The sequence below is a fragment of the Hippocampus bargibanti genome, linkage group LG02 (genome assembly GCF_051943395.1).
Source record: "Hippocampus bargibanti isolate YZ-2025 linkage group LG02, ASM5194339v1, whole genome shotgun sequence".
Taxonomy (NCBI): domain Eukaryota; kingdom Metazoa; phylum Chordata; class Actinopteri; order Syngnathiformes; family Syngnathidae; genus Hippocampus; species Hippocampus bargibanti.
In genome coordinates, this window is record NC_142735.1 from 2,032,501 (window position 1) to 2,059,320 (window position 26,820).

The 26,820-nt window shown below is 38.6% G+C and overlaps 1 protein-coding gene across 2 annotated transcripts; it reads right to left on the bottom strand.

Moving 5' to 3' along the window:
- Positions 1-14,389: 14,389 nt before the first annotated feature.
- LOC148901101 (regulator of cell cycle RGCC) lies at positions 14,390-25,553 on the bottom strand. 2 transcript variants are annotated; one of them, XM_089020022.1, is made up of 5 exons: positions 25,391-25,550; positions 23,102-23,266; positions 21,665-21,745; positions 20,266-20,328; positions 14,390-16,263 (listed from the first exon to the last, which is right to left on the bottom strand). In XM_089020022.1, the coding sequence occupies exons 1-5, from the start codon at positions 25,410-25,412 to the stop codon at positions 16,256-16,258; spliced, it is 339 nt and encodes a 112-aa protein (XP_088876148.1). In that variant the 5' UTR covers positions 25,413-25,550; the 3' UTR covers positions 14,390-16,255. The 2 variants fall into 2 exon arrangements, with proteins under 2 accessions (XP_088876148.1, XP_088876157.1); XM_089020031.1 differs by lacking the exon at positions 14,390-16,263 and having other exon boundaries at positions 20,258-20,328; positions 25,391-25,553.
- Positions 25,554-26,820: the final 1,267 nt, after the last annotated feature.

The following is a 26,820-nucleotide window of genomic DNA, read 5'->3' on the forward strand; positions in this document are numbered from 1 at the left end:
GAGAAAGGGCCTAACAGCTTGGGGCCGAAAACTGCACATTTTACTGTAATGCATGCAAAGTAGTACTGCAGCAATGGGAGATTGCATCTTTTAATTTGCCGTTATTCTCTGCGACAAAAGTGGAGTTATTGATTCTGTCATGAAAACCGACAATTTCCATTAACCCCTCATAGACAGTCGCAAATTACCTCCCAAAGTTTCGAAAAGAACACTAACACAGTCTGACCGCTTGAAACGGTATTCTTTTAAAATCTTGAGTCCGCTAGTGGGAAAGCAACTCAGCGAAAATCCCAAAAATCTGGCCAGATCATCACAAAAGCTGCTCGTTTCACAAAGTGAGAAGGGGTTATTTGAGGGGAGATATGAAGGAGTCATCTTGTTTATTCTTATCTTGCCTTATATGGGTCACACCTCCTTGAAAAAGCGCAGAGGGAAAAAATACACAGATGGAGTTTACCTGCTGTAACATGATGAACAGGAGTGCTTTAAAATTGTGTACATTTTGCCAATTGGTTTAAATAAAAAAATATTCTAGTGGTGCGTGAGTTTTGAAAGGCGCTTCTAAATAAAATGTATTAATATTATTATTATTATTAGTAGTAGTATCATCATCATCAATATTACCGGTAATAATAATGTTGTTATTATTATTAGAACTTATCCTGTGACTGTAATATGTCCTTGAGAGTTTTGAAAGGCATTTATAAATGAAATGTTGTATTATTATTATTAATATTATTATTAGTAGTAGTAGTAATATTATTATTCATGTTATTATTGTTAGTTATTATTATTAATGTTATTATTCATGTTATTATTGTTAGTTATTGTTATTAGTGTTGTTATTATTATTGTTATTATCATTATTATTATAAGAACAACCTATCCTGTGACTGTAAAGTGTCCTTGAGAGTTTTGAAAGGCGCTTAGAAAAGAAATGTATTATTATTATTAGTAGTAGTAGTAGTATTAGTATTATTATTATTATTATTATTATTAATGTTATTATTATTAATTTTATTATTGCTGTCGCTACATTATTAATTTATTATTACTGTTATTATTATTTTATTATTATTATTGTTATTATTGTATTATTATTATTGAACTGTTATTATTATTGAATTATTATTAATGTTATTATTGTTGCTATATTATTTGATTATTATTAATATTATTCTAATTATTATTATTATTATTATTATTATTATTATTATTATTATTATTATTATTATTATTATTGGTATTATTAATGTTATTATTATAAATTGTATTATTGATGTCGCTATATTATAAATTTATTATTACTGTTTTATTATTATTATTATTACTATTATTGTTATTATTATTGTATTATTATTATTAAACTGTTATTATTGAATTATTATTAATGTTATTATTGTTGCTATATTATTTGATTATTATTACTGTTATTATTATTATTTATTATTATTATTATTATTATTATAACAAACATGCGGATCAAACCTCTCAAGATGGAGGACACTGATTTGCTGTGGCGACCCGTTGAAGGGAAAAGCTGAAAGGAAAAGAGTATTATTATTATTTTTATGTATTTATTATTATTATTATTATTATTATTATTATCATTATTATTATACCAGTGTCCAACAAAGTGGACATAAAGATAGCTGGTGTGAGAGAAGAGGATGCACAAAGCCGGGTTAGATGGAGGACATTGATTCGCTGTGGCGACCCCTGAAGGGAAAAGCCGAAAGGAAAAGAAGAAGATACCAGTGTCCAACATTTGTGTGCACTTACCGCTTGTAGCCACTAGGGGCGCTGCCGTAGGCCAAGTTAAAGCAACATTGATTGAAATGCAAGATGAGTGCGTGAGTCATCATACAACGCTTTTTTTCCCATACCATTGTGTCCAGAAATATCTTCACATGCTTATTTAATTTAATATTTGTAATTTTCACAACGGATTTGAGACACAACAAGATGTGTTAGAAGTGAAGACTTTTTTATGTAAAGTAAGTGTATCTCCATTTGTAATTGGCATATCCGTCCCCCAATCGGCATGACTCATTATTTCAGGCCCGCCATTTTCTGCCTACTCCGTCCCATGTCGGCATCGAGCACTGACTATTTCCCCAGCAGACATTCAGCCAAATAAAAAATAAATAATATAAAAACAACACAGACACGCACACACACGATTGATTGGTGAACTAAACATTAAAGGACAACCGACGTCTCCGGACAAGTTGTGTCCATAATTTCTAAAAGGGCTTCAAATGACTTCTACTGAGCATATTTTACAAAAGATTCCACCGCATATTTTACGTTTTAAGATTCGCGCTGAATATTCAGGAAGTCTTGTTTTTGAGTTGGTGACGAGTCCGTACGTGACGTCACTGAAGGAACGCCCCTGACCGAAAAAAAGACACATTGTAGCAGTCCTTCCATCACGTCAATGTATTTTGCTGTACTTGTTTGGTCTGAAAACCTCGTGTTGCACCAAAAAGCCGCCAGAAGAGGGCGACCAAGCTCCACGGAAGGAATTGGTCGCCATTTTCTGCCTCCCTTGGGTGCGACATTTCCCACCCCTGATGTCTCAAAATGACACGGAAGGACTTCTTGAATCGATTGCAAACATGTATGCTTTCTTCTTCGGTACTATTTGAATCATATTCATAACTGGATGTGTAACAAGAAACCATCTTCTCCAAATCTGAAGCCATTGTTTTGATTCTCCAGCAATGCAAGACGTCTTGGACGTCTTCAGAAAGTCCCGCCCCCAGTTCGTGACGTCACGAACTGGAGGCAGGACTGGCGGGACTTTCTGAAAATGCCCAATTGCGAATTGGGCATCAATAGGGCTCTATTTTTTTTGCAGATTTTGGACACTTTAAGTCATTTTTATTGGTGTTTAGCATTTGACTAAAAATATCAGCTTGCGTGTTTTGGGTATTTTAGATGCTATAAAACGTTTTTCTGATGTCAGTTAGGAAACAAAAAAGTGATGTCGGTTGTCCTTTAAGGTACAGTACATACTTGTCAGTTTATACGTTTTCACCCATATTTTATATGTTTTTTCAATCATTTTAAAGTTGCTAAAGTGCTATATATATGGATTTTGACTTGCGACCGGTTGGTCACAACGGAACCCGGCCGTCAGTCTGACCTGTATAAAACAATATGTATGCATTGAATTGTATTTTGGACAGCCACCCTCTTTTCAAGCTCATGCAACTCCAGACTTATTATTTAGGAATTAACTCTTTTATTCTAATGAAAGAAGAGAGTTTAAACGACATCTGACACCATTTTTTTGTTTCCTAACTGACATCAGAAAAACTTTTTATAGCATCTAAAATACCCAAAACACGCAGGATGATATTTTTAGTCAAATGCAAAACACCAATAAAAAGTTAGTTTCTCAAAAACTACTTCAAAATGACCCGGAAATGGCGTGTTTCAGATGGTCCCGCCCCCTTGTTCGTGACATCACACCAGGACGTCTTGCCTTGCTCGAGAATCAAAACAATGGCTTCAGATTCGGAGAAGATGCTTTCTTGTTACTATTCCAGTTATGAATATGATTCAAATAGTTCCGAAGAGGAAAGCATAAATGTTTGCAATCAATTAAAGAAATCCTTCCGTATCAATTCGAGCCATCAGAACTCCAATGTAGCGTCCCAGAAATGTAGCGTCTTTGTAAAATACGCTCAGTAAAAGTCATTTGAAACCATTTTACAAATTATGGACACAACTTGTCCGGAGGCATCGGTTGTCTTTTAAGGTTTCTGACACTACATTGAATGTTTATGTAGTCCTAAAACTCAATATTCTGTAGGTCCTGCAATTTGATTGACAATGACAAAAACCTTGGCACTGGAGTGGACATATTTTTTTGCACATCATCTGTCAGTGAATGAGTTAAAATGTTCCAAATTCCTCTTAGTAGTGTATAAAGACAAAATATATATATATATATACACGGATCAAACGGATGATGAACTCGGCCTTTAAGTTACTTTTTCAAATTATGCTGCACCGCTTCTGATCTGTCTATATCACTGGGAGCTCACTTTCCTTACATACGCGCGGACATGGGCTCAAATTGAGTGGTACAGCTGTGTGTGAACTATCAAAGGGAAGCAAATGTCATGGGAGGACAACTTGTTTTTGCCATTTACTTCTCCCATATGCTGCAGCAGTAGAGCAGATGTCACCCACAATTGCCTCGGTGGATTCCATCGCCTCTCTGGATGCTCTTTTTTTTGGGGAAGTTGTGTATGCCGGCGAAGAGGCTATACTGTTTATCATTCATTACATCTGGTAGACCAATGATTTTCAACCACTGTGCCGTAACTCACGGCACTCTCACGGCCCGTGAGAGATCGTCAGGTGTGCCGTGAGAAACTACCCAATGCCCCTTTTTCAAATTTAAAATTTTTAAAACATTTATTAATCATTTTCTGCCAATATTATGCCATTGTCCTGTGTCCGCGCTGAAAAGACCGGGAGGGTAATGTAATATTCGTCCGTGTGGCAACACGTCAAAGATTGCTTCTTTCCTGCGAGATGGTTCATTGTGTGCCGCAAAAAAATGCCAATGAAAAAAAAAACGTGCCCTGGTTCAAAAAAGGTTGAAAAACACTGTGGTAGACTAATGAAGAAGAACATTAACGAGAAAGCGATGGAGAGGCAAACTTGTTGTGCATTCAGAAAGCTCAGACAAATTAGCCCAAACTTATAATGACAAGACTCACCAAGGGTTGAAAGAATAGGCTTGTATCTACCCCGGTCACGGATGATGTTTCATACTGATGTCCCAACGTTTATTGTGGAACACTTGTAACACCGTGAAAACTAAAGGACATTAAAACGACAACATTACAATAAGTTCGACAAGACATACAGTAAATAAGCAAATTAATAACGTACCGTGTGCACCTTATTAACCAAAAGTAGATAAATGTTGACGTAGACTTTAGACCACAGGTGTCAAAGTCAAGGCCCGTGGGCCAAATCCGGCCCGCCACATCATTTTTTTTCGGCCCGCGAAAGCAAATCAAACGTGTTAAATTCCATGATGATTGCTAAAATCTGAGCCAAAATGTCATATTTTTGGATGTCAACCACAATAAAAGTCATTATTCTTGACTTCAGATTTGAAAACAAGTTATTCATTAATTTGCTGTGTGCTCCATGTGTAATATTTGAAGGGATTTAAACATTCTAATGGGTTCCCCAAATTCATAACGGCCCTCGAGAGGAAACCATAACTACAATGTGGCCCGCGGCAAAAAATGACTTTGACACCCCTGCTTTAGACTGTCGTTCTCTCTCTAGCAGTTACTCTCGTACATCGAAACACATGACACGGAAGCAGAAGTTATAATAACAAAACATTATAAATAAAGCATTGAAACGTTAAAAACCTTTACAGAACAAGACCAAATAAATTATATTTTTGTTGTCATGGCAACCAATGACAATATAGCCGCAAGTTACGAGGTCAAGTGAAGGAACAGCTAAATCCTTCACTAAACCGATATGGTGGGGTGAGGTTCAATTTGGATCGTTCGTACGACAGCCTGCTTTGGCAACATAGGATTAGTAATACTGATGAGTTGATACCGGAGGAAGTGGGGCAATCGGGCCAGTCGTTAGTCAGGACAATAGGAACAATCCGTGGAGCCACAGGGAGTGGTCCTCTGCTCCCCCCCAATCTGAGAGCAGGGACCTATCATAGCAGAGTCCGGCACCGCCACGTCTGGACAGTCAGTATATAGGGCCTAAACTACCAGTAAGACTTTAGTTTGCTGACGAAGTTTCTTGGATAAGACGCAAAACGTCCGACACCTTCAAAGAAGTACAGATGACGGCTGAAGTAACCTTTTCATCGTTGAAACAAGTGTGTGTGTGTGTGGGGGGGGTGTGTGTGTGCGCCACCCGTTGTTAGAATTTAGTGACCCTTGTCATCCTTAGCAGTAATAAAAAGTAGAATACTGTATTTGAATTTGAAATACATTTCGAGCATGTAATCATTGAAAAGTAAGACATTCAAAACTAAACAAAATGCCACGACACACAGTGTATGCTGTCGACATTGTACTCTTTTCTTAGCAATCAGTCCAGAGTACTTACAGGTATACTGCACCACAGAGCAAGGAAATAATAGTAAGACATGGCCAGAACAAAACAGCATTGTAATGATTAGGACTGTGTAGTACACTTTTCACGTTGATGGCACCCTGTGGTGCCGGGTTTTATAGCTCCTTTTGAATCATTATTGCTTTGTGTAATACAGACAAAAGTGGCTCATCCCGTGTGCAAAAAAAAATGTGCTTGGAATAACCATTTTACTATGTATTTAACGTTGCTTTCTCAACGGACCCTAAATCAAGCCCCGGTCATTAAAAACAACAACAAGACGGTTACTTTATATCGGGAAGTGTAAAAAAAAAAACAGTGGCAGTCTATAGTCTATCTATTTAAAGAGGCCCACCAGGCCATGGCCTAAAACTGCCTGTCTCCCACGTAATGATCTTTAAGATGTATGGTCTACAGATCGCGGAACGCTGCTGAGGGTAAAGCCGGCGTTCTTCCAGAGTGCAAGCGGCAAATAACACAGTAGAAAACAAGTACGTTTGATCCCCCTTGAACTCTTATCTGCCCCGTACGGTGAACCGTAAAACCTCCACAATGTGGTTTGAGCGCTGATGGGAAGATTCACAGTCTTGGTTATGTGATCCAAAGTGTTTGTTCAACCAAGTCTCTTGGTGGAAGATCTTCCAGAAGAAGCATTTTAGCTAACCTGAACCTTAGTATAACCTAACATGGACATAACCCCCATCCCCTCTCCAACCTACCGTCCATCCCAACACTGGTCTATCCCCTAATCCCGAGCTATAACCTGTAACCACCTATCAAGAACGCTTAACCATAACTGGAAATTTTCACCGTACCCTAATTCCTAAACATATTTTTTTAACCGTGAGTTATCCATGAGTCAAATTGGATTGGATTAGCCTTTATTGGTCTCACAGTGGAGAAATTTACATTTCACGGCAGCAAATTGATGAAAGGAAGAAAGCAAAGAAAGAAGTAGAAAAACAAAATACAGGGGCTGCTGTAAAGGCAGCCACTCTCACGGCGCCATCTTGAAGTCAAAAGATCAAAATAATATGACAACACAAACACACAGTCATTCAATCTGAAACACTTCCTGTACTGTCTTTGTTGCATAAAGTAGTTCTAGATGAAAGAGGAGAGGATCAAAGTGTCATTTTCACCAGTGGATATGTAGGAAGGTAGGTAGGTAGGTAGGTAGGTTGGTCGGTTGGTAGGTAGGTAAATATGTAGGTAGATATGTATGTAGATATGTAGGTAGATAGATATGTAGGTAGATAGATGTGTAGATATGTATGTAGATATGTAGGTAGATAGATATGGTGGTAGATAGATATGTAGATATGTAGGTAGATATGTAGATATGTAGGTAGATAGATATGTAGGTAGATAGATGTGTAGATATGTATGTAGATATGTAGGTAGATAGATATGGTGGTAGATAGATATGTAGATATGTAGGTAGATAGATATGTAGGTAGATAGATATGTAGGTAGATATGTAGATATGTAGGTAGATAGATATGTAGGTAGATAGATATGGTGGTAGATATGTAGATATGTAGGTAGATAGATATGTAGGTAGATAGATATGTAGATAGATATGGTGGTAGATAGATATGTAGATATGTAGGTAGATAGATATGTAGATAGATAGATATGTAGGTAGATATGTAGATATGTAGGTAGATAGATATGTAGGTAGATAGATATGGTGGTAGATATGTAGATATGTAGGTAGATAGTATGTAGGTAGATAGATATGGTGGTAGATAGATGTAGGTAGGTAGATATGTAGGTAGATAGATATGTAGGTAGATAGATAGGTAGATAGATATGTAGATAGATAGATATGTAGGTAGATATGTAGATATGTAGGTAGATAGATATGTAGGTAGATAGATATGGTGGTAGATATGTAAGTAGATAGATATGTAGGTAGATAGATATGTAGGTAGATATGTAGGTAGATATGTAGATAGATATGTAGGTAGATAGATATGTAGGTAGATAGGTAGCTAATAGATAGCATATAGAATATGCTATAGCGAGTTAGGTAGCCAGCTAGATAGCTAGTTAGCAAATATATCAAATAGATATGTAGCAAGGTAGCCAGCTAGATAACTAGCTAGCCGGCTAGATACCGAGATTAGCTCGCTAATAAATAACTAATAGATAGCTAGCTCGATAGATAGCTAGTTAGGTAGCCAGCTAGATAGGTAGCTAATTTGTATGAAAAGAAAAGATAGATCAGGAGCGATTGCAAGTGAATTGTTTGGTTTAAAAATAGGAAGAGTGGAGTGAGATCTCCACTCGTTCAGCAGTGACGATGCAGTCGGAGCGTCTGCAAGGCTGCGTGACTCACATTTCTTTGGAATGATCAAACCCACACAGCATCACGCTGGCTTCCTGTTGCATACAATGAAGTCTGGACAGTCTGAGAACAAAACAGGAAACGACGTGCCGGAGGTCCATTTTTTATTTACAGTGTGTGACGGCAGCTACAAACATGTGAATTAGGTGAAAGTTACCGTTGCACCATCCAATTGACCGTTTTACCATCATATTCTTAATGATAATTCTTGTTTAGTTTAGCATAATCACACGAGCATTGTTTTATTAATTAACTGTTTCAGATACAGTGATACCTTGGCTTACGAACTTAATTGCTTCCTAGACAGTATGTAAGGCAAAAAGTGTGTATCCCAAAAATTTATTTCCCATAGGAAACCATTAAAATGAGAATAATCCGTTCCCAGGCCGCCATAAAACATTATTTTCTACTTTCTAATTTTCTAAGACTTAAAACTACACAAATTATACCTTATTTTATGTATAATAAATGTGATATGGTATTATAATTAAAGAAATAAACTGTACTTTTTAATAAAGTCGTGTTATTTATCTTTGTGGTGGTCGTTGATGGTCCTTTTTCTTTCCCCATCTTGAGAAATGATCCATTGTAGGTGCTTTCTCTGCGATAATTTTACCTAGTTCATCATCAATTGTGTTCCTTTTAGCTGGGTTAATAGCTTTTTGCATCAAATGTACAGATGGCTTGTGTGGGTTGTTTGTGGAACCTGATTGATGGGCTATTTTAACCTTGCAGTCTACACTCTGCCTTTGAACTATCAAAGTTGAAAGTCTCTCACTGTCGTCTGCGTGTCTCTAATGTTTAAACCACCCCCCTCACTGCTGCGTTCTTGACCAATCACGTGGCTTTAACCGAAGACTGGGGGCGGGCAATAGAAGACAAAAACAGCCAGCTGCCATTTTGTTGTTAGAAGAATGGGCTGGTTCGTGAACGACACATCACTCATTGAGGCAGCTCCATGGATGAAAAAAGTGGAGCCTGATTGATGGGATATTTTAACCTTGCAGTCTACACACTATCAAAGTTGAAACGAGTCCAAATTTCACGGTTTTCTATGCATTTTCTCACCGTTTCACTTTTGTTCTTTTTTTTCACCTTTGTTTTTTTGTTTCAAGCTCTGTCGTCTCCCTTTCGTGTGTGTGTGTGTGTGTGTGTGTGCGCGTGTGTGTGTGTGTGTGTGCGCGCGCGCGCGCGTGTGTGTGTGTGTGTGTGTGTGTGTGTGTGTGTGTGTGTGTGTGTGTGTGTGTGTGTGTGTGTGTGTGTGTGTGTGTGTGTGTGTGTGTGTGTGTGTGTGTGTGTGATTTCTCCCTCTCTCTCTCTGTGAAGCCATGCATATCTGAACTGGTCTCTCAAAGGCAACCCCGATTTTCCCATTTAAGGACTCCAATTGCCTTGTTTCCATATCATCTCTCCTCCTGGGGGGATGTTGGTACTGTAAAGTCATCACTTGCGGCAGACGCTAACTCATCTTTCATGGATAACATAACATTTCAACATGGAGGAAATGGAATTGATTGTTCCATCTGCTCCTTTTGTGAAAAAAAAAAACACATGATAAAATACATTTTTTCCCCCAAGATGGAATTGGTGTTTCAAAATTAGGGCTATGTTCCTTCCTGGAATGGAACGTTGCAGTGAGAGTGAAGTGGTGTGCACTTCCTGGTCGAGTGAACGCTGGCGTGTCTGGCTGCCGCTGCTCACCTGCAGAAAAAAAATGTGTTCTCATCCAGTGCATGTAACGTGTCCTTGACAGTTTTGAAAGGCGCTTAAAAATACAATGTATTATTATTATTATTATTATTATTATTATTATTATTATAAAAGTAAGGCGCTCCAGAACTGAATTGTCACCCAAGGCTATCTATCTATCGATGGATCTATCTTATTCTGTTAAGTGTGATTTATTTGTGGTTTATGGATAAGGAGGTTGGGTTGTCACTGAGTTTTGAGATTGTCTAAAGCACAGGTGTGAAAGTCAAGGCCCGGGGGCCAAATCTGGCCTGCCACATCATTTTATTCGGCCAGTGAAAGCAAATCAAGCATGTCAAGTGGTATGATGCTTGCTAAAGTCCCAACCGAAATTTCAAATTATCTCACGTAACACAATAACAGTCAATATTTTTTACTTCAAATTTGAAAACTACTTATTCATTAACATTCCCGAATTTATTCGGGAATTAAAAATATGATGTGGAACGCCATTCCCAAATGTGTTTGGGTTTTGTTTTTTCTTGTAAAAGGGTGCAGATAAAGTGCTGGTCAGACCTCTGGCAATGTGTTTTCACTTCATCTATCTATCTATCTATCTATCTATCTATCTATCTATCTATCTATCTATCTATCTATCTATCTATCTATCTATCTATCTGTCTGTCTGTCTGTCTGTCTGTCTGTCTGTCTGTCTGTCCGTCATTCCGTCCGTCCGTCACTCTGTCCGTCAGTCCGTCCGTCATTCCGTCCGTCAGTCTGTCAGTCCGTCAGTCTGTCCGTCACTCTGTCATCATTCCGTACCTCATTCCGTCATTCCGTCCGTCATTCCGTCATTCCGTCCGTCATTCCGTCCGTCATTCCGTCAGTCCGTCCGTCATTCCGTCCGTCAGTCTGTCAGTCCGTCAGTATGTCCGTCACTCTGTCGTCATTCCGTACCTCATTCCGTCCGTCATTCCGTCCCTCATTCCGTCAGTCCTTCCGTCATTCCGTCCGTCATTCCATCCGTCAGTCTGTCAGTCCGTCAGTCCGTCCGTCACTGTCCGTCACTCCGTCCGTCATTCCGTCCGTCACTCTGTCCGTCATTCCGTCCGTCATTCCGTCCATCATTCCGTCCGTCATTCCGTCCGTCATTCCGTCTGTCATTCCATCTGTCATTCCATCCATCATTCCGTCCGTCCATCCGTCATTCCGTCCATCCATCCTTCATTCCGTCCGTCCATCCGTCATTCCGTCCATCCATCCTTCATTCCGTCCGTCCATCCGTCATTCCATCCGTCCATCCCGTCCATCCACCCATCCATCCATCCATCTTCTTGCATTGAATGTGATATAACATGTCATCTCCTGAAATGGCAACAGTCTCCGATTATTTATCTGCAAATTATAATGCATCTGGAACTTGATTGGCAGACCCTGAAAAGGAAGAGGTCGCCGCGTCAGCCACTCATCTTATTTCGAGACAGCCCCGCATAAATGATGAAGGAACTAAGTTCATCAGTGGATAAATGAAAATGAATTGATGTTATGATGAGACCAGAGACTGTGGCTCCAGACGCCCGATGGTCCCGAGAGATGAAGATAGAATACAGATCACCGAGTAGCCTTCACTCACCGTCACATGTGGAATCAGCTATCTTGGTAATTAATGTCACACGGACTTCAAATCCGCACGCATGTTTGATGGTTCGTTGGGAGCAAGTTAGCAAGCTAATGAAGGTGTAATTGAGTACAGCGGAGAGGAGACACTCCGACGAGGAGTAAATAAAGTTTGAGATATGCCATGCCGAAGAGGGCCTATTATGAACGCGCAGCACGTGAACAATGACAGAAAAGTAAATTCCTAAATTATACGGATCTGGCGTTATATGAGCTTGAAATGAGGGTGGCTGTCCAAAATACATACATTTATATATTGCTTTAACAACAGCTGAAGCTGGAACAAAGCGCTAACAGGGAAAAAAGGAGTGATAGATAGATGGATAGACGGATGGATGGATGGATGGATGGATGGATAGATAGATAGATAGATAGATAGACAGATAGCGAGCCAGCTAGCTAGCTTGATAGATAGCTAGCTAACTAGACACCTTGATAGATAGCCAGCTACCTAGCTAGCCAGCTCAATAGATACCCAGCTCAATAGATACCCAGCTCAATAGATAGATGGATGGGTAAATAGATAGATAGACAGCTAGCTAGCTGTTTAGTTAAATAGATAGATAGATAGCGAGCCAGCTAGCTACATAGCTAGCTAGATAGCTAGCTTGATAGCTAGCTAACTAGACACCTCGATAGATAGCCAGCTACCTAGCTAGCCAGCTCAATAGATAGATGAATGGGTAAATATAGATAGACACCTAGCTAGCTATTTAGATAGATAGATAGATAGATAGATAGATAGATAGATAGATAGATAGATAGATAGATAGATAGATAGATAGATAGATAGATAGATAGATAGACAGCTAGCGAGCCAGCTAGCTAGCTAGCTTGATAGATAGCCAGCTACCGAGTTAGCCAGCTCAATAGATAACCAGCTCAATAGATAGATGAATGGGTAAATATAGATAGACACCTAGCTAGCTATTTAGATAGATAGATAGATAGATAGATAGATAGCGAGCCAGCTAGCTAGCTTGATAGCTAGCTTGATAGATAGCTAGCTAACTAGACACCTCTATAGATAGCCAGCTAGCTAGCCAGCCAGCTCAATAGATAGATGTATGGGTAAATAGATAGATAGACAGCTAGCTAGCTAGCTATTCAGATAGATAGATACCTTCTCATCAATTCTTTGGGAACAAAATGTTGAACAGAAGATTTCTGTTGCAAACATTGTGTGATTTCTCCAAATGTGTTTTTCTGTAGTTGTGATGTTACTGTTTTTTTTTGTTTTTTTTTGTTCATCTAACTTGACATCATTACACCCTCATAAGAAGAGTCTGTCTCCAGAGTTGGATCCGAGGTCGCAGCCTCCAGCGGGTTGCAGAAAAAAAAAAAAAAGTTATAACATGCATTGTTGTTGACGCACTTCCTCTTCTCCGCCTGCCTGAGCTAAAATGTGTGGCTTTTCCTGATGTGCTGATAGAAGTGAAACTCAAAGCAACATCGCAACACACATACAGGAAGCCAAAGTACAGCGCACACAATGACAAAAAAAATGGTTGACGGGGGTTTGCAGAAGACATCAAACGTCTGCTTTGTTATAAAATAAAACAATAAAAATCAAACCTCGGCAAAGGTGAAGCCACGTTGAATGTTGTTTTTTTTGTTGTTGTCAAGTTTACGTTTAAAATGTTTGTGCTGGTATTAAAATGTATCCAACAAATGTCATACTTTCTATTAGAAACAAAATCGTTTGATATCATCTTAAAGGACAACCGACACCAATTTTTTGTTTCCTAACTGACATCGGAAAAAAAAAAAAACGTTTTATAGCATCTAAAATACCCAAAACACGCAGTATGATATTTTTAGTCAAATGCAAAACACCAATAAAAATGACAAAGTGTGTAAAAACTACTTCAATTTGAAACCGGGAGTGGCCAGTTTCAGGTCCCGCCCCCTTGTTCGTGACGTCACGCCAGGATGTTTTGCCTTGAGAATCAAAACAAATGGCTTCAGATTCTGAGAAGATTTCTTGTTACTCATCCAGTTATGAATATGATTCAAATAGTTCTGAAGAGGAAAGCATACATGGTTGCAATCGATTAAAGAAGTCCTTCCGTATCATTTCGAGCCGTCAGGACTTCAATGTAGCGTCCCAGAAAATGCACAAGATGGCGCCCAAGCTCCGTTGGAAATGGGCTGATTTGTCTGCTGGGAATTTGTGTCAACTAGTATCAAATAGTAGTCTTGGTGCAACACACAACGATTCACCATCGCGTTATTTATGAGTTTTCCTTCTAATGTCGCCATCAACACGAAGTTTTCAGATCAAACAAAGTACCCAAAATGCATTGTGTGTCGCTTTCTCGGTCAGGGGCGTTCCTTCAGTGACGTCACGTACTGACTCGTCACCAACTCAAAAACAAGACTTCCGGAATATTCAGCGCGAGTCTTAAAATGTAAAATATAGCTATATGCGGTGGAATCTTTGTAAATACGCTCAGTAGAAGTCATTTGAAGTGATTTTACAAATTATGGACACAACTTGTCCGGAGGCGTCGGTTGTCTTTTAAAGGGCAGAAAAAGGCAAAACGTCCGAACATTTTATTTTATTTAATACATGACATGCATTCACCTTCATGACATTTGATACAAAAAGAGCAATACCAAGAACTGTACAGTGAAAATAACAGAATATAAATTACATTTTCATCTTACACAGCAGGGACTTAAAGTTAACTCATTCACTGCCAGACGATGTGCAAAAATATCTCCACTCCCGTGCCAGGGTTTTTGTCATTGTCACTCGAATTCCAGGACCCACAGAATATTGAGTTTTAGGACTATATAAACATTCAACGCAGCGTTAGAAACCTAAGACTCTCTAGTTTCATCAGAAAAAAAGAGTTAGTTCCTAAATGATATGGGTCTGGAATTATATGAACTTGAAATGAGGGCAGATGTCCAAAATACAATGCAATTGGTTTATATAGCACATGAAGCTGGAACAAAGCGCTAACATGGGAAAAATGGAATTGCTGCCCCCTTGTGGAAAAGAAAAAAAAAACATTGCAGGAGGCCATGGCCAGCGCTTTATCGGCACCCAAACATTTGTTGATTTATTTGCGGATAAGAAATTGTAATAATAATAATAATACATTTAATTTATAAGCGCCTTTCAAAACTCTCAAGGTCACTTTACAGTCTTTTCCAAATGTGGAAAAAAATTGTTTATACAGCGCTTTAGCAACAGCTGCTAACAAGCGCTAACATGGACAAAATTGAAATGCTTCTCGCTTGTGGAAAAGAAAAAAAACATTGCCATAAGCAAGCAATAAAAAAAACAAAACCCAAACAAATTTGGGAATGGCGTTATTCTTTCAATTCCAGAATAAATTCATTAGTTATCTATTCACTAAAGAATAGCTATCTATTCGTGAGCTATTAGCTATCTATTCGCTAGCTATTCGTTATCTATTCATTAGCTAGCAAGCTTGCTATCTATTTGAGTTATTTCCGCGTTGAGTGGCGTGTGGCTGCCACTGCTCACCCACAGAAAACAAACATATCCTGTGACTTTAAATTTATGAATACCTATTAGCTATCTATCTAGCTATCTAGTTAGCTATCTAGCTAGCTAGCTATTAGCTAGCTATCTAGCTGGCTACCTAGCTATTAGTTATCTATTAGCTGGCTATGTATTAGTTATCTATTTAACTAACTGGCTGCGATAAAAAAGCTATCTATTGGCTATCTATTAGCTATCTATCTAGCTATCCAGCTAGCTATCTAGTTAGCTATCTAGGTGGCTACCTAGCTAGCTAGCTATTACTTATCTATTAGCTGGCTATGTATTAGTTATCTATTTAATGAACTGGCTGCGATAAAAAAAAACTATCTATTAGCTAGCTATATAGCTGGCTAGCTATCTAGCTGGCTATCTAGCTAGCTAGCTATTTGTTATCCATTAGCTGGCTATCTATTAGTGATCTATTTAACTAACTGGCTGGCTATCTAGCAAGCTATCTATTGGCCATCTATTAGCTATCTTTCTGGCTATCTTTCGAGCTAGCTATCTCGTTAGCTGTCTAGCTATCTATTGCGCTAATAATTTATTTATTAACTGGCTATTAGCGAGCTAGCTTTCTATCAATTTGAGTTATTCCAGGTTGAGTGAACACTGGCGCATGTGGCTGCCGCTGCTCACCCACAGAAAAAAAAAACTGATCCTGTGACTGTAAAGTGACCTTGAGAGTTTTGAAAGGCGCTTAGAAATTAAATGTATTATTATTATATTTGGGGGGGGGGGGGGGGACTGCAGGCACACTTGTTCAGCCGGACAGATGTATGTCAACACATCTTGAAGACGATGCTCCAAGGTACATCGCAGACAAGGACGTCGGCCATGTCGCCCCCACAGCAGACTGTTTTTCTCCTCCTCCTCGACGGAGCTTTTCACATCTCTGCGATTAAAAAAAAAAGAGATTTAGGAAGATGCTCAGAAGGCGGATGAGGAGAGGCATATTGGATTTCAGGCCAATGTGTGGAATAAAATGAGTGGTTAGAAGTTAACTCATTCACTGCCAATAGCTAGCTAGATAGCTATATAGATAATAATAATAATAATAATACATTTCATTTATAAGCGCCTTTCAAAACTCTCAAGGTCACTTTACAGACACTGGATAAGTTTTTTCTGTGGGTGAGAAGTGGAAGCCACGTGTGGCAGCGCTCACTCAACCTGGAAGTAACTCAAATAGATAGAAAGCTAACAATATAGCTAATAGATAGCTAGCTAGATAGCTATATTGATAATAGATATCTAGATAATAACAATAACAATAATAATAATACATTTCATTAATAAGCGCCTTTCAAAACTCTTAAGGTCACTTTAAAGTCACAGGATGAGTTTTTTTTCTGTGGGTGAGCAGCAGCAGCCACACGCGGCAGCGTTCACTCAACCTGGAAGAAACTCAAATAGATAGAAAGCTAGAAATATAGCTAATAGATAGCTAGCTAGCTATATAGATAGCTATATAGCTAATAGGTATCCAGCTAGATAATAATAATAATAATAATAATAATAATAATAATAATAATAATAATACATTTCATATATAAGCGCCTTTTAAAACTTTTATGGTCACTTTACAGTCACAGGATATGTTTTTTTTCTGTTGGTGAGTAGCGGCAGCCACACGCAGCAGCGTTCACTCAACCAGGAAGTAACTCAAATAGATAGCAAGCTAGCTAGCGAATATAGCTAATAGCCAGTGAATAGATAGCGAATAGATGGCCAATAACTAGCGAATAGATAGCTATTAGCTAGCAAATAGCGCTAGCTAATAGCTAGCTAATCGCTAGCAAATAGATAGCTAATACCTAGCGATTAGATAGCTAACAAATTTATTTGGGAATCGAAAATATGACGTAGAGCGCCATTCCCGAATTAGTTCAGATTTTGTTGTTTCTTGCTGAGGTGCCGGTAAAGCGCTGGTCAGACCTCTGGAAATGATTTTTTTTTTTCCCTTACACGAGGGGGCAGCATTTCCCTTTTTTTGCATGTTTTTTTTTCCAGATTCAGCTGTTGTTAAAGTGCTATATAAACCATGTACAGCCATGTACTATGTATTATATTGTATTTTGTACAGCTGCCCCCCTTTCAAAGTCAGATAACTCCAATTTAGGAATTAACTCCTTTTTTTTTAATAATGAAAGAAGGGAGTCTTAGGTTTCTTACAGTGTATTGAATGCTTATATAGTCCTAAAACTCAATATTCTGTGGGTCCTGAAATTTGAGTGGCAATGACAAAAACGCACTGAAGTGGACACATTTTTGCACATCAGTGAATGAGTTAAAGGGGTGAAATGATTTATTTGTAATATTCATAAATTTTGTGTGATGACAGCGCTTGTCATGAAATAACCATGCTCTGCTGCTCACAGAAGAAGAAAAATCATCTTCAGTGTTGCATATTCATGAGATTTGTCATCTGGCTTTTCATCCATCGCGGATGGTATTGAACAGATGAAATGCGTATCAAGCCAATATATGTTGTGACTGAGCAAGATTTGATACAAAGTCACATTTGACTTGCTTGAGTTTGGATTTACTTGAAATGTGAAGGTTAAAAGTCTAAACTGACTCTTCTCACTAGAAATCAAGAAATACAGTGATACCTCAGTTTACGAACCCCTTGGATTACGAACTTTTCGGTTTACGAACGTTAAATTTATGAAAATTTTACCTTGGCATACGAACATTTTTCTGCCTCGAGTGATGTGTCGTTCGCGAATGAACCCGTTCTTCTAACAACAAAATGGCAGCCGACTGTTTTTGTCCTCTATTCCCCGCCCCCAGCCTTCAGTTAAAGGCATGTGATTGGTCAAGAACGTAGCAGTGAGGGGGGTGGTTTCAACATTAAAGAGACAGGCAGACGACAGTGAGAGAGTTTCAACTTTGATGGTTCAAAGGCAGAGTGTAGACTGCAAGGTTAAAATATCCCATCAATCAGGCTCCACAAACAACTCGCACAAGCCATCTGTACACTTGATGCAAAAAGCTATCAACCCAGCTAAACAGAACACAATTGATGAGGAACTAGATAAAATTATGACAGGAAGCACCTACAACGGATCATTCCTAAAGATGGTGAAAGAAGAAGGCATTCCTCATCAAGTGTTTAATGCTGATGAAACCGGTCGCTCCATTCCATCAAACCATAAGCGACCATCACAAAGGTAAATAAAATGACTTTATTATACAGTACAGTTTATTTCTTCAATTATAATACCATATCACATTTATTATACATAAAATAAGGGGACCTGGGAATGGATTATTCTCATTTTAATGGTTTCCTATGGGAAATTGATTTTTGGGATACACACTTTTCGCCTTACACACTCTGTCTGGGAACCAATTAAGTTCGTAAGCCAAGGTATCACTGTCGTTTCTTTTGAGCATTTTTTTTTATGATGATACTAGTACCAGCATGTTCTACCGGAGACTAATTTGTGTGTTCTACTTAGCCAATAATGATGATTCTGATTGGTCTGCATTGGCTTCCCAAAAATAATCATTTATTTGTCTTTTCTTCTGTGACTGACTAATGTCTCTATTCCTACCACTTCCAAATCCCATCACTTCAAATGGAGTTTTGCGCTAGTAGCGGCCTCTTCAAATTTTCCACGGCCAACACATCAAAGCTACCTGAAGTGCAAAAAGCCTCCTTCAGAGAGGCCACTCACCACCACTTTTACACCTCTTACCAATTTCCTTGCAATCTATCCATGCAAACAAACAATTGACTACCTGATAACTTCGCTAAATAAGAAACGCAAGAGGTACTCAGAGAATGAAGATGGGACATTATGTACGGTGATACCTCAGTTTACGAACTTAATTGGTTCCCAGAAAGTGTGTGTAAGGCGAAAAGTTCGTCTGCCAAACATTTATTTCCCATAAGAAACCATTAAAAATGAGACTAATCCGTTCCCAGGTCCCCATAAAACACAAGTTTCTACTAAATAAGCCTTAGAACTACAGAAAATACAGTAAAGTCTCGTTATATCGATATTCAAGGGAGTCCGAAAAAATATCGATATAACCGGGACTATCGATATATCCGACCCTGTTTGCATGTAATTTTCTCCGTGCGTGCATAGAAATAGTATCGATATAACCGGGACTATCGATATATCCAATATCGATATAACGAGACTTTACTGTAACGCTATTTTATGTATAATAAATGTGCTATTGTATTGTAAATAAAGCAATAAACTACTGGATAATAAAGTCGTTTTATTTACCTTTGTGATGGTCGTTGATGAAGTTGCCTTTTAATGATAGTTGATGAAGTTGCCGCCGTGCTTTCTCGGCGATAATACCCTCACTCACAATGTCCCGTGCTAGCTGCTTTTCGTGAATCTAAATCAACAGAATTTTTTCAACCTCTTCTATTGCCTGAGACCGTTGCTTCGACAACACGGAAACAACCTTAGCTACACGTAGCAATGGTCGACTTAGCGTACTGGTACTGGGGCGCTAAGTCACACAAACTCACACCTCATTCGTGTTTTTCGATGATCTCGTTCTTCTGCTCGACCGTAATTTTGTTGTGTGTCCTCTTCGGCTGAACACTAGCCTGTGGTAGGGTCTTTTTCGGTCACATAACAGCAAAAGTACTCGACTCGATAACAAACCACGTCTGCACTAGTCGACTGTGTGGTTTGGTTCGTCCGCCAAAAACTAGAATCTTGGCTAATGAAGCCAAGATTATATTCTTGCGAATTTAATGTTCGTAAAGCGAAAAGTTCATGAGCTAAAGCGGAGGTATCACTGTACGTGAGTTCGCCCACCACCATTGCAGCTTTTTGTGTCTAAGTATGTCAAGAAATAATACCCCAAAAAAAAAAAAGATTGAGTGAAGGAAGCTCTAATTTCCTTAACTACACACCAGCAAGTTCCCGGTCCAACACATCAATAAAGCTCTCCAGCTCCCTCGTGTCTCCCATCTTGGCTGCGAAAAGAGGACAGAGAGTAAAGGAATTAGAAAAATAGAGAGAAGGAAAAAGAAACAGAGCAATGGAAAAGGTTTTGAAGCACAGCTTTGGCATTTCCATTGGAACAACTGCTGTGAAGTAACAGACTATCAGATGAACTGCTATTAGACAAGGAAAATATAATTAATATAACATAACATAACATAACATAACATAACAGAATAGAGTGATACATTGGTTTACGAACTTAATTGGTTCCCAGGCAGAGTGTGTAAGGTGAAAAGTGTGTATCCCAAAAATGTATTTCCCATAGGAAACCATTAAAATGAGCATAATCCGTTCCCAGCTCCTCATAAAACAAAATTTTCTAAGTCTTAAAACAACACAAAATATACCTTATGTATAATAAATGTGCTGTTATTATAATTAAAGAAATAAACTGTACTGTATAATAAAGTCGTTTTGTTTACCTTTGTGATGGTAGTTGATGAACGGATCAGCATTAAACACTTGATGAGGAACGTAACCTTCTTTTATCATCTTGAAGAATGATCCCTTGTAGGTGCTTTCTCTGTGATAATTGTATCTAGTTCCTCATCAATTGTGTTCTGTTTAGCTGGGTTGATAGCTTTTTGCATCGAGTGTACAGATGGCTTGTGCGGGTTGTTTGTGGAACCTGATTGATGGGCTATTTTAACCTTGCAGTCTACACTCTGCCTTTGAACTATCAAAGTTGAAACTCTCTCACTGTCGTCCGCCTGTCTCTTTAATGTTTAAACCACCCCCGCTCACTGCTTTGTTCTTGACCAATCACGTGGCTTTAACCGAAGACTGTGGGCGGGCAATAGAGGACAAAAACAGTCGGCTGCCATTTTGTTGTTAGAAGAATGGGCTGGTTCGTGAACGACACATCACTCATTGAGGCGGCTCCGTGGATGAAAAAAGTTTGTACGCCAAGGTAAAATTGTCATAAATGTTACGTTTGTAAACTGAAAAGTTCGTAAGCCAAGGGGTTCGTAAACCGAGGTATCACTGTATTCATGTTTACATGTGAAATTTTGTTCATAAAATTGCACGATGAAATATTACACACGCTTATAGGAATTAAGGAAAAATGGAGCCGTTAGTAAGCTCACAGTGTCTCGCAGGTTGATAGGTATGAGATAAAGCACTATGACATGGCACAAAAGAGCCTGCAGGAGACAGCGCATCCATAATGAGATGCTGTTGTGTTAAAAAAAAAAATATATATATAACCAAAAAAAGCAATACAACACCCGCTTGAGCTGCAAAACATGATAGTGATCACAGCGATAAGAAGCGCGAACATGACGGAGATCTGCATCTGTATACCTTTTGGTAGCGGCGTTAATCCTGCTGTGTGGAGCTCTTCCTCGCTGGCGTTCAAACTATTACCCAGAGACGCGTCACTGCCTGCGATGAACAACAATTAGCACTTAGAAGACTGCACTCGCTAACCACAACATATGCAGTATTTACTATACATGTACATGATGTGTCATGTTTGTTTGGTCCCGTCCTAATTCCATCAAAGCCATTTTGGCTGAAAAATCAACAAAGAAATTCATCATTTACTTTTTTTATATAAGCGCTAGTAAGCTGTGTTTTTTTAAATATCACCAATGAAGCAAAACTGGAACGTCAACCTATTTTTGTGCAATTACGATCCAACATTTCAAAATAAGAGCATTTTTGGCCACGACATTCATCAAGGGAGGAGACGGTTGCACCTTTTTGGCAGCGCGAATATGCCAGCACCGTTTTTGATTTGGAAGGAATGTCGGTGCTATTTGATTGTCATCGCTGGACAGCTCTGGGGTGATTGTGCTTTTTTTTGCACCTGTAAAGGGCAGCTATTTCACAGCCCCGCTTTGTTCAGCGGAAAGGTCGGCGCTGTTGGACAGTCCGCAGCTTGGAATTGAAGCGGATTTACGTGGGACAGATGTAAGACAATTTCTTTTTGTCAATGGGTGCTACAGCTTCGTGTTTGCTTTCAAAATTTAGCTGGGTAACAGACGCGCACATTTCACCATGGGGTCGCTGATCCACTGGTGAAAAGGACACTGTTTCATCTAGAACTGCTTCATACAACAAAGAGAGTGCAGAAAGTGCTTAAGATCGAATGACTGTGTCTTTGCGTTGTCATATTATTTTATTTTAATAATAATAATAATAATAATAATAATAATAATAATAATAATAATAATAATAATAATTTCTCTACTGTGAGACTAATAAAGGCAAATCCAATCCAATCCAATAATAATAATACATTTCGTTTATAAGCGCCTTTCAAAACTGTCAAGGACACTTTACAGTCACAGGATATTTTTTTTGCGGGTGAGCAGCGGCAGCCACACGCGCGAGCGTTCACTAAACCTGGAAGTAACATAAAGTAAAAATAACAAACAAAATGAAATAACAAATAATATGACAACAGAAAGACACAGAGAGTCAGCAGTTCTAGATGAAAGTGGGGAGGATCAAAACGTTCTTTTCAGCAGTGGATCAGGGACTTCAAGATGGTGCAGAGAGAGTGGCTGCCTTTACAGCAGCTCCTGTATTTTGTTTTTCTACTTCTTCCTTTCCTGTCCTCTTCCTTCCATTAATTTGCTGCTGTGAAATGTAAATGTCTCCACTGCGAGACGAATAAAGGTTAATTCAATCCAATCCAAATTAAATGGACAAATTTTAGAGGGATTATAAAAGCAAACTATTCTTCCCACACACATCAAGATTGAATTTTAGAGGTTGATCTTTTTTTCTTACTGTAATCAGAGTCTTCCACCCCGCTGTCGTCCCCCAGTGCCGTGCGGCTCTTGGCCTCCATCAGCACGTGCTGGTATGCATGGAAGTTGCTTTGAGGGGGGGCCTGCAGCTCCTTCACCACATCCTGGAACTCTTTTAACAGATCATGCAGATCCAGCTCAAAGTCTGAATGGAAAATGTGACACGAATTAGCGAAGAATGTTAGCGCGTGGAGGAAATGTCATTTTTGTTTGAAATTGCATTCGCAGTTTAGTTTAAATGAGCTATTTTATTATTTATCATTTATTTATGGTTTTATTGTTCTGTATATTGTTCTTTTAATTGTAAACTGTCCTTGGGTGTTCTGAAAGGCGCTTGGAAATTAAATGTATTATTGTTATGATTACAGACTTTTTTTTTTATATAAGCGCTAGTAAGCGGTGTTTTTTTTTTAAATATCACCACTGGTGTTTTGAGGGTTAAAACTGTTAAAAGCAAAACTGGAACGTCAACCAATTTTGTGCAAATACGATCCAACATTTCAAAATAAGAGCATTTCTGATTTCCTCGATGAGAAGAAAACGCTCCTGTGTGGTGGTAAATCCTTTTGGAATTTAAAGGACAACCGACGCCAGCGGACAAGTTGTGTCCATAATTTGTAAAATCTCTTCAAATGACTTCTACTGAGCGTATTTTACAAAGATTCCACCGCATATAGCGATATTTTCCATTTTATGACTCGCGCTGAATATTCAGGAAGTCTTGCTTTCGAGTTGGTAATGATTTCTTACCTGACGTCACGTCAGGAACGCCCCTGACCGAGAAAGCGACACACAATGCATTTTGGGTACTTTGTTTGGTCTGAAAACTTCGTGTTGATCCGTGTTGATGGCGAAATTAGAAGGAAAACATAAATAACGCGATGGTGAATCGTTGTGCGTTACACCAAGACTACTATTTGATACTAGTTGACACAAATTCCCAGCAGACAAATCAGCCCATTTCCAACGGAGCGTAGGCGCCATCTTGTGCATTTTCTGGGACGCTACATTAGAGTACAGACGCCTCAAAATGATCCGGAAGGACTTCTTTAATCGATTGCAAACATGTATGCTTTCCTCTTCAGAACTATTTGAATCATATTCATAACTGGATGAGTAACAAGAAAGCATCTTCTCCGAATCTGAAGCCATTGTTTTGATTCTAGAGCAAGGCAAGACTTCCTGGCGTGATGTCACGAACAAGGGGGCGGGACCTTCTGAAACTCACCATCTCCTAGATCATTTTGAAGTAGTTTTTATTGGTGTTTTGCATTTGACTAAAAATATCAGCTTGTGTGTTGTGGGTATTTTAGATGCTATAAAACGGTTGTCCTTTAATTAAGGTTCTAATAATAATAATAACGCGATTTGCTTGTTAAACAGGTTTGCTCATGGGATGTAATTGAACCCCCCCAACACAAAAAAAAAACTACAAAACCAAAACTGCAACTGACAACTTCTAAACATTGAGTAAAAAAAAAACATTTTCAATCATGAAATAAATGAATTAATGTGACTGCTTTTTTTCCTTTATGTGATAGTTGTCCGCTTCAGTTGTTGTTCGGAAACAAAAAAAAATGGTGTCGGTTGTCCTTTAAAACTACACAAAATATACCTATTTCATGTATAATAAATGTGCTATTGTATTGTAATCAAAGACATAAACTGTACGGTATAATAAAGTCGTTTTATTTACCTTTGTGATGGTTGTTGATGTCGTTGCCTCTTGATGATATAAGAGTGAAGTTGCCGTGCTTTCTCTGCGATAATACCCTCACTCACAATGTCCCCCGCTAGCTGCTTTTCGTTAATCCAACAGATTCTTTTTCAACCTCTTCTATTGTCTGAGACCGTTGCTTAGACAACACAGAAACACCCTTAGCCAAACGTAGCAATGGTCGTTTGTCTAATGTCAGTTAGGAAACAAAAAAAATGATGTTGGTTGTCCTTTAAATATAATACCCATAATATAAAAAGGTAAAAAAAGTCTGTACTTGTTGAATCACGATTGTGCAAATAAAAACAAAAGCGGACCTATGAAACATTACGGCCGTGACAGTGAAAACAAAAGACAAAGTTGAGCAAAATGTCAACAGTTTTTCCTTAAATATGATGTGACTGGCTAGAAATCGGTTTGAAGAACGTCAAATATAGCGTAAGGCTTCTCTCAGAACGCTTCTATTGGTGTCTGCCTCTTCTTTAAATGGCTATCTGATCCCCATCAGTGCACCACTTGAAAACTAATGGCTCATATAGCTGCTGGACTCACCCGAAGTCATTGCTGAGGACATCGCGGCGCAAATCTAGGGAAGAAAAAGGGAGCAGATTGCAGAGATCAAGGCGTTTCAAGGCTGACTGGGTCCCGGAGTTCTCTTATACTGAGCTGAGAAGCGGTGGGGAAGGAGGAGCCAGGCCCAGGAAGGAAAACTTGACTTTGTACTGTAAGTGGAAAGAAATGGGAGGAAAGACAAAACAGTACAGACGTAAAGGGAATGACGATTACGTAACGTGGGCTGACGCGGAATTGTTTTTTCCTTTGAAATGCTTGCTGTGGAATGTGTGCCTTTCACTTCCTTGGAAGGTCTTTATAGCATTGATAGTAATGTATTAAATGCTAAAAATATATATATATAGTGAGACCTCAACTTACAAACACCTCAACTTACAAACTTTTCGTCTTACAAACGTCAAATTTATGAAAATTAAACCTTATAATGAGCACTATTTTCATAATACACACCCACCACGGCTGGCGGAGTGATCTTCGGCGGAAGCACACGACCGAACAGCACCAGAGGTTAAGTTACCAACAGTCCTTATGGAAGGTGACTCTCCTTCCATAAGCCATCAACGACCATCAAAAAGGTAAATAAAACTTTATTTTACAGCACAGTTTATTTCTTTAATTACAGTCGTCATGTAATGCGCCTCTCTTTCCAAACAGCAATTCCCTTTGACCTTCGACCTCCAACGCCATTCCATCAAGCCATCAATGACCATCACCAATGTAAATAGAGTGACTTTATGATACAATGCACTGTATTTCTTTAATTACAATACAATAGCACATTTATTATACATAGAATAAGGTATGTTGTAATAAATAAATAATAATACATTTAATTTACAAGCGCCTTTCTGAACACTCAAGGACACTTTACAACAAAGACAACACACAAAACAGTAAAATCATGCATAAAGCAATAAATAATAATATATATAATAATATATAATAATAATAATATAATAATATATATATATATTTGTAAGGCTTATTTAGTTGAAAAGTATATTTTATGGAACCCCGGGAACGGATTATTCCCATTTTAATGGTTTCCTATGGGATTTTTTTTAGATACACACTTTTCGCCTTACACACTCTGTCTGGGAACCAATTAAGTTCGTAAGTTGAGGTCTCACTGTATATAATCATTGGTGCAATGTATGCCCTTAATATCCCCTGATAGGCACACATAAACTTTGAAAAATTAAAATGTTTTCTTTTTCTGGCAACTTTTCTGAAATAAATTACAAATGAATATGCCAGTACTGTTTTTGAATGGGAGGAATGTCGGAGCCATTTGACTACCATCGCTGGACAGCTTTGGGGCCATTGTGCTTTTTTGCAACTGTAATGGGCAGCATCTTCACAGCCCCGCTTTGTTCAGTGGAAAGGTCAGTGCTGTTGGACAGTCTGCG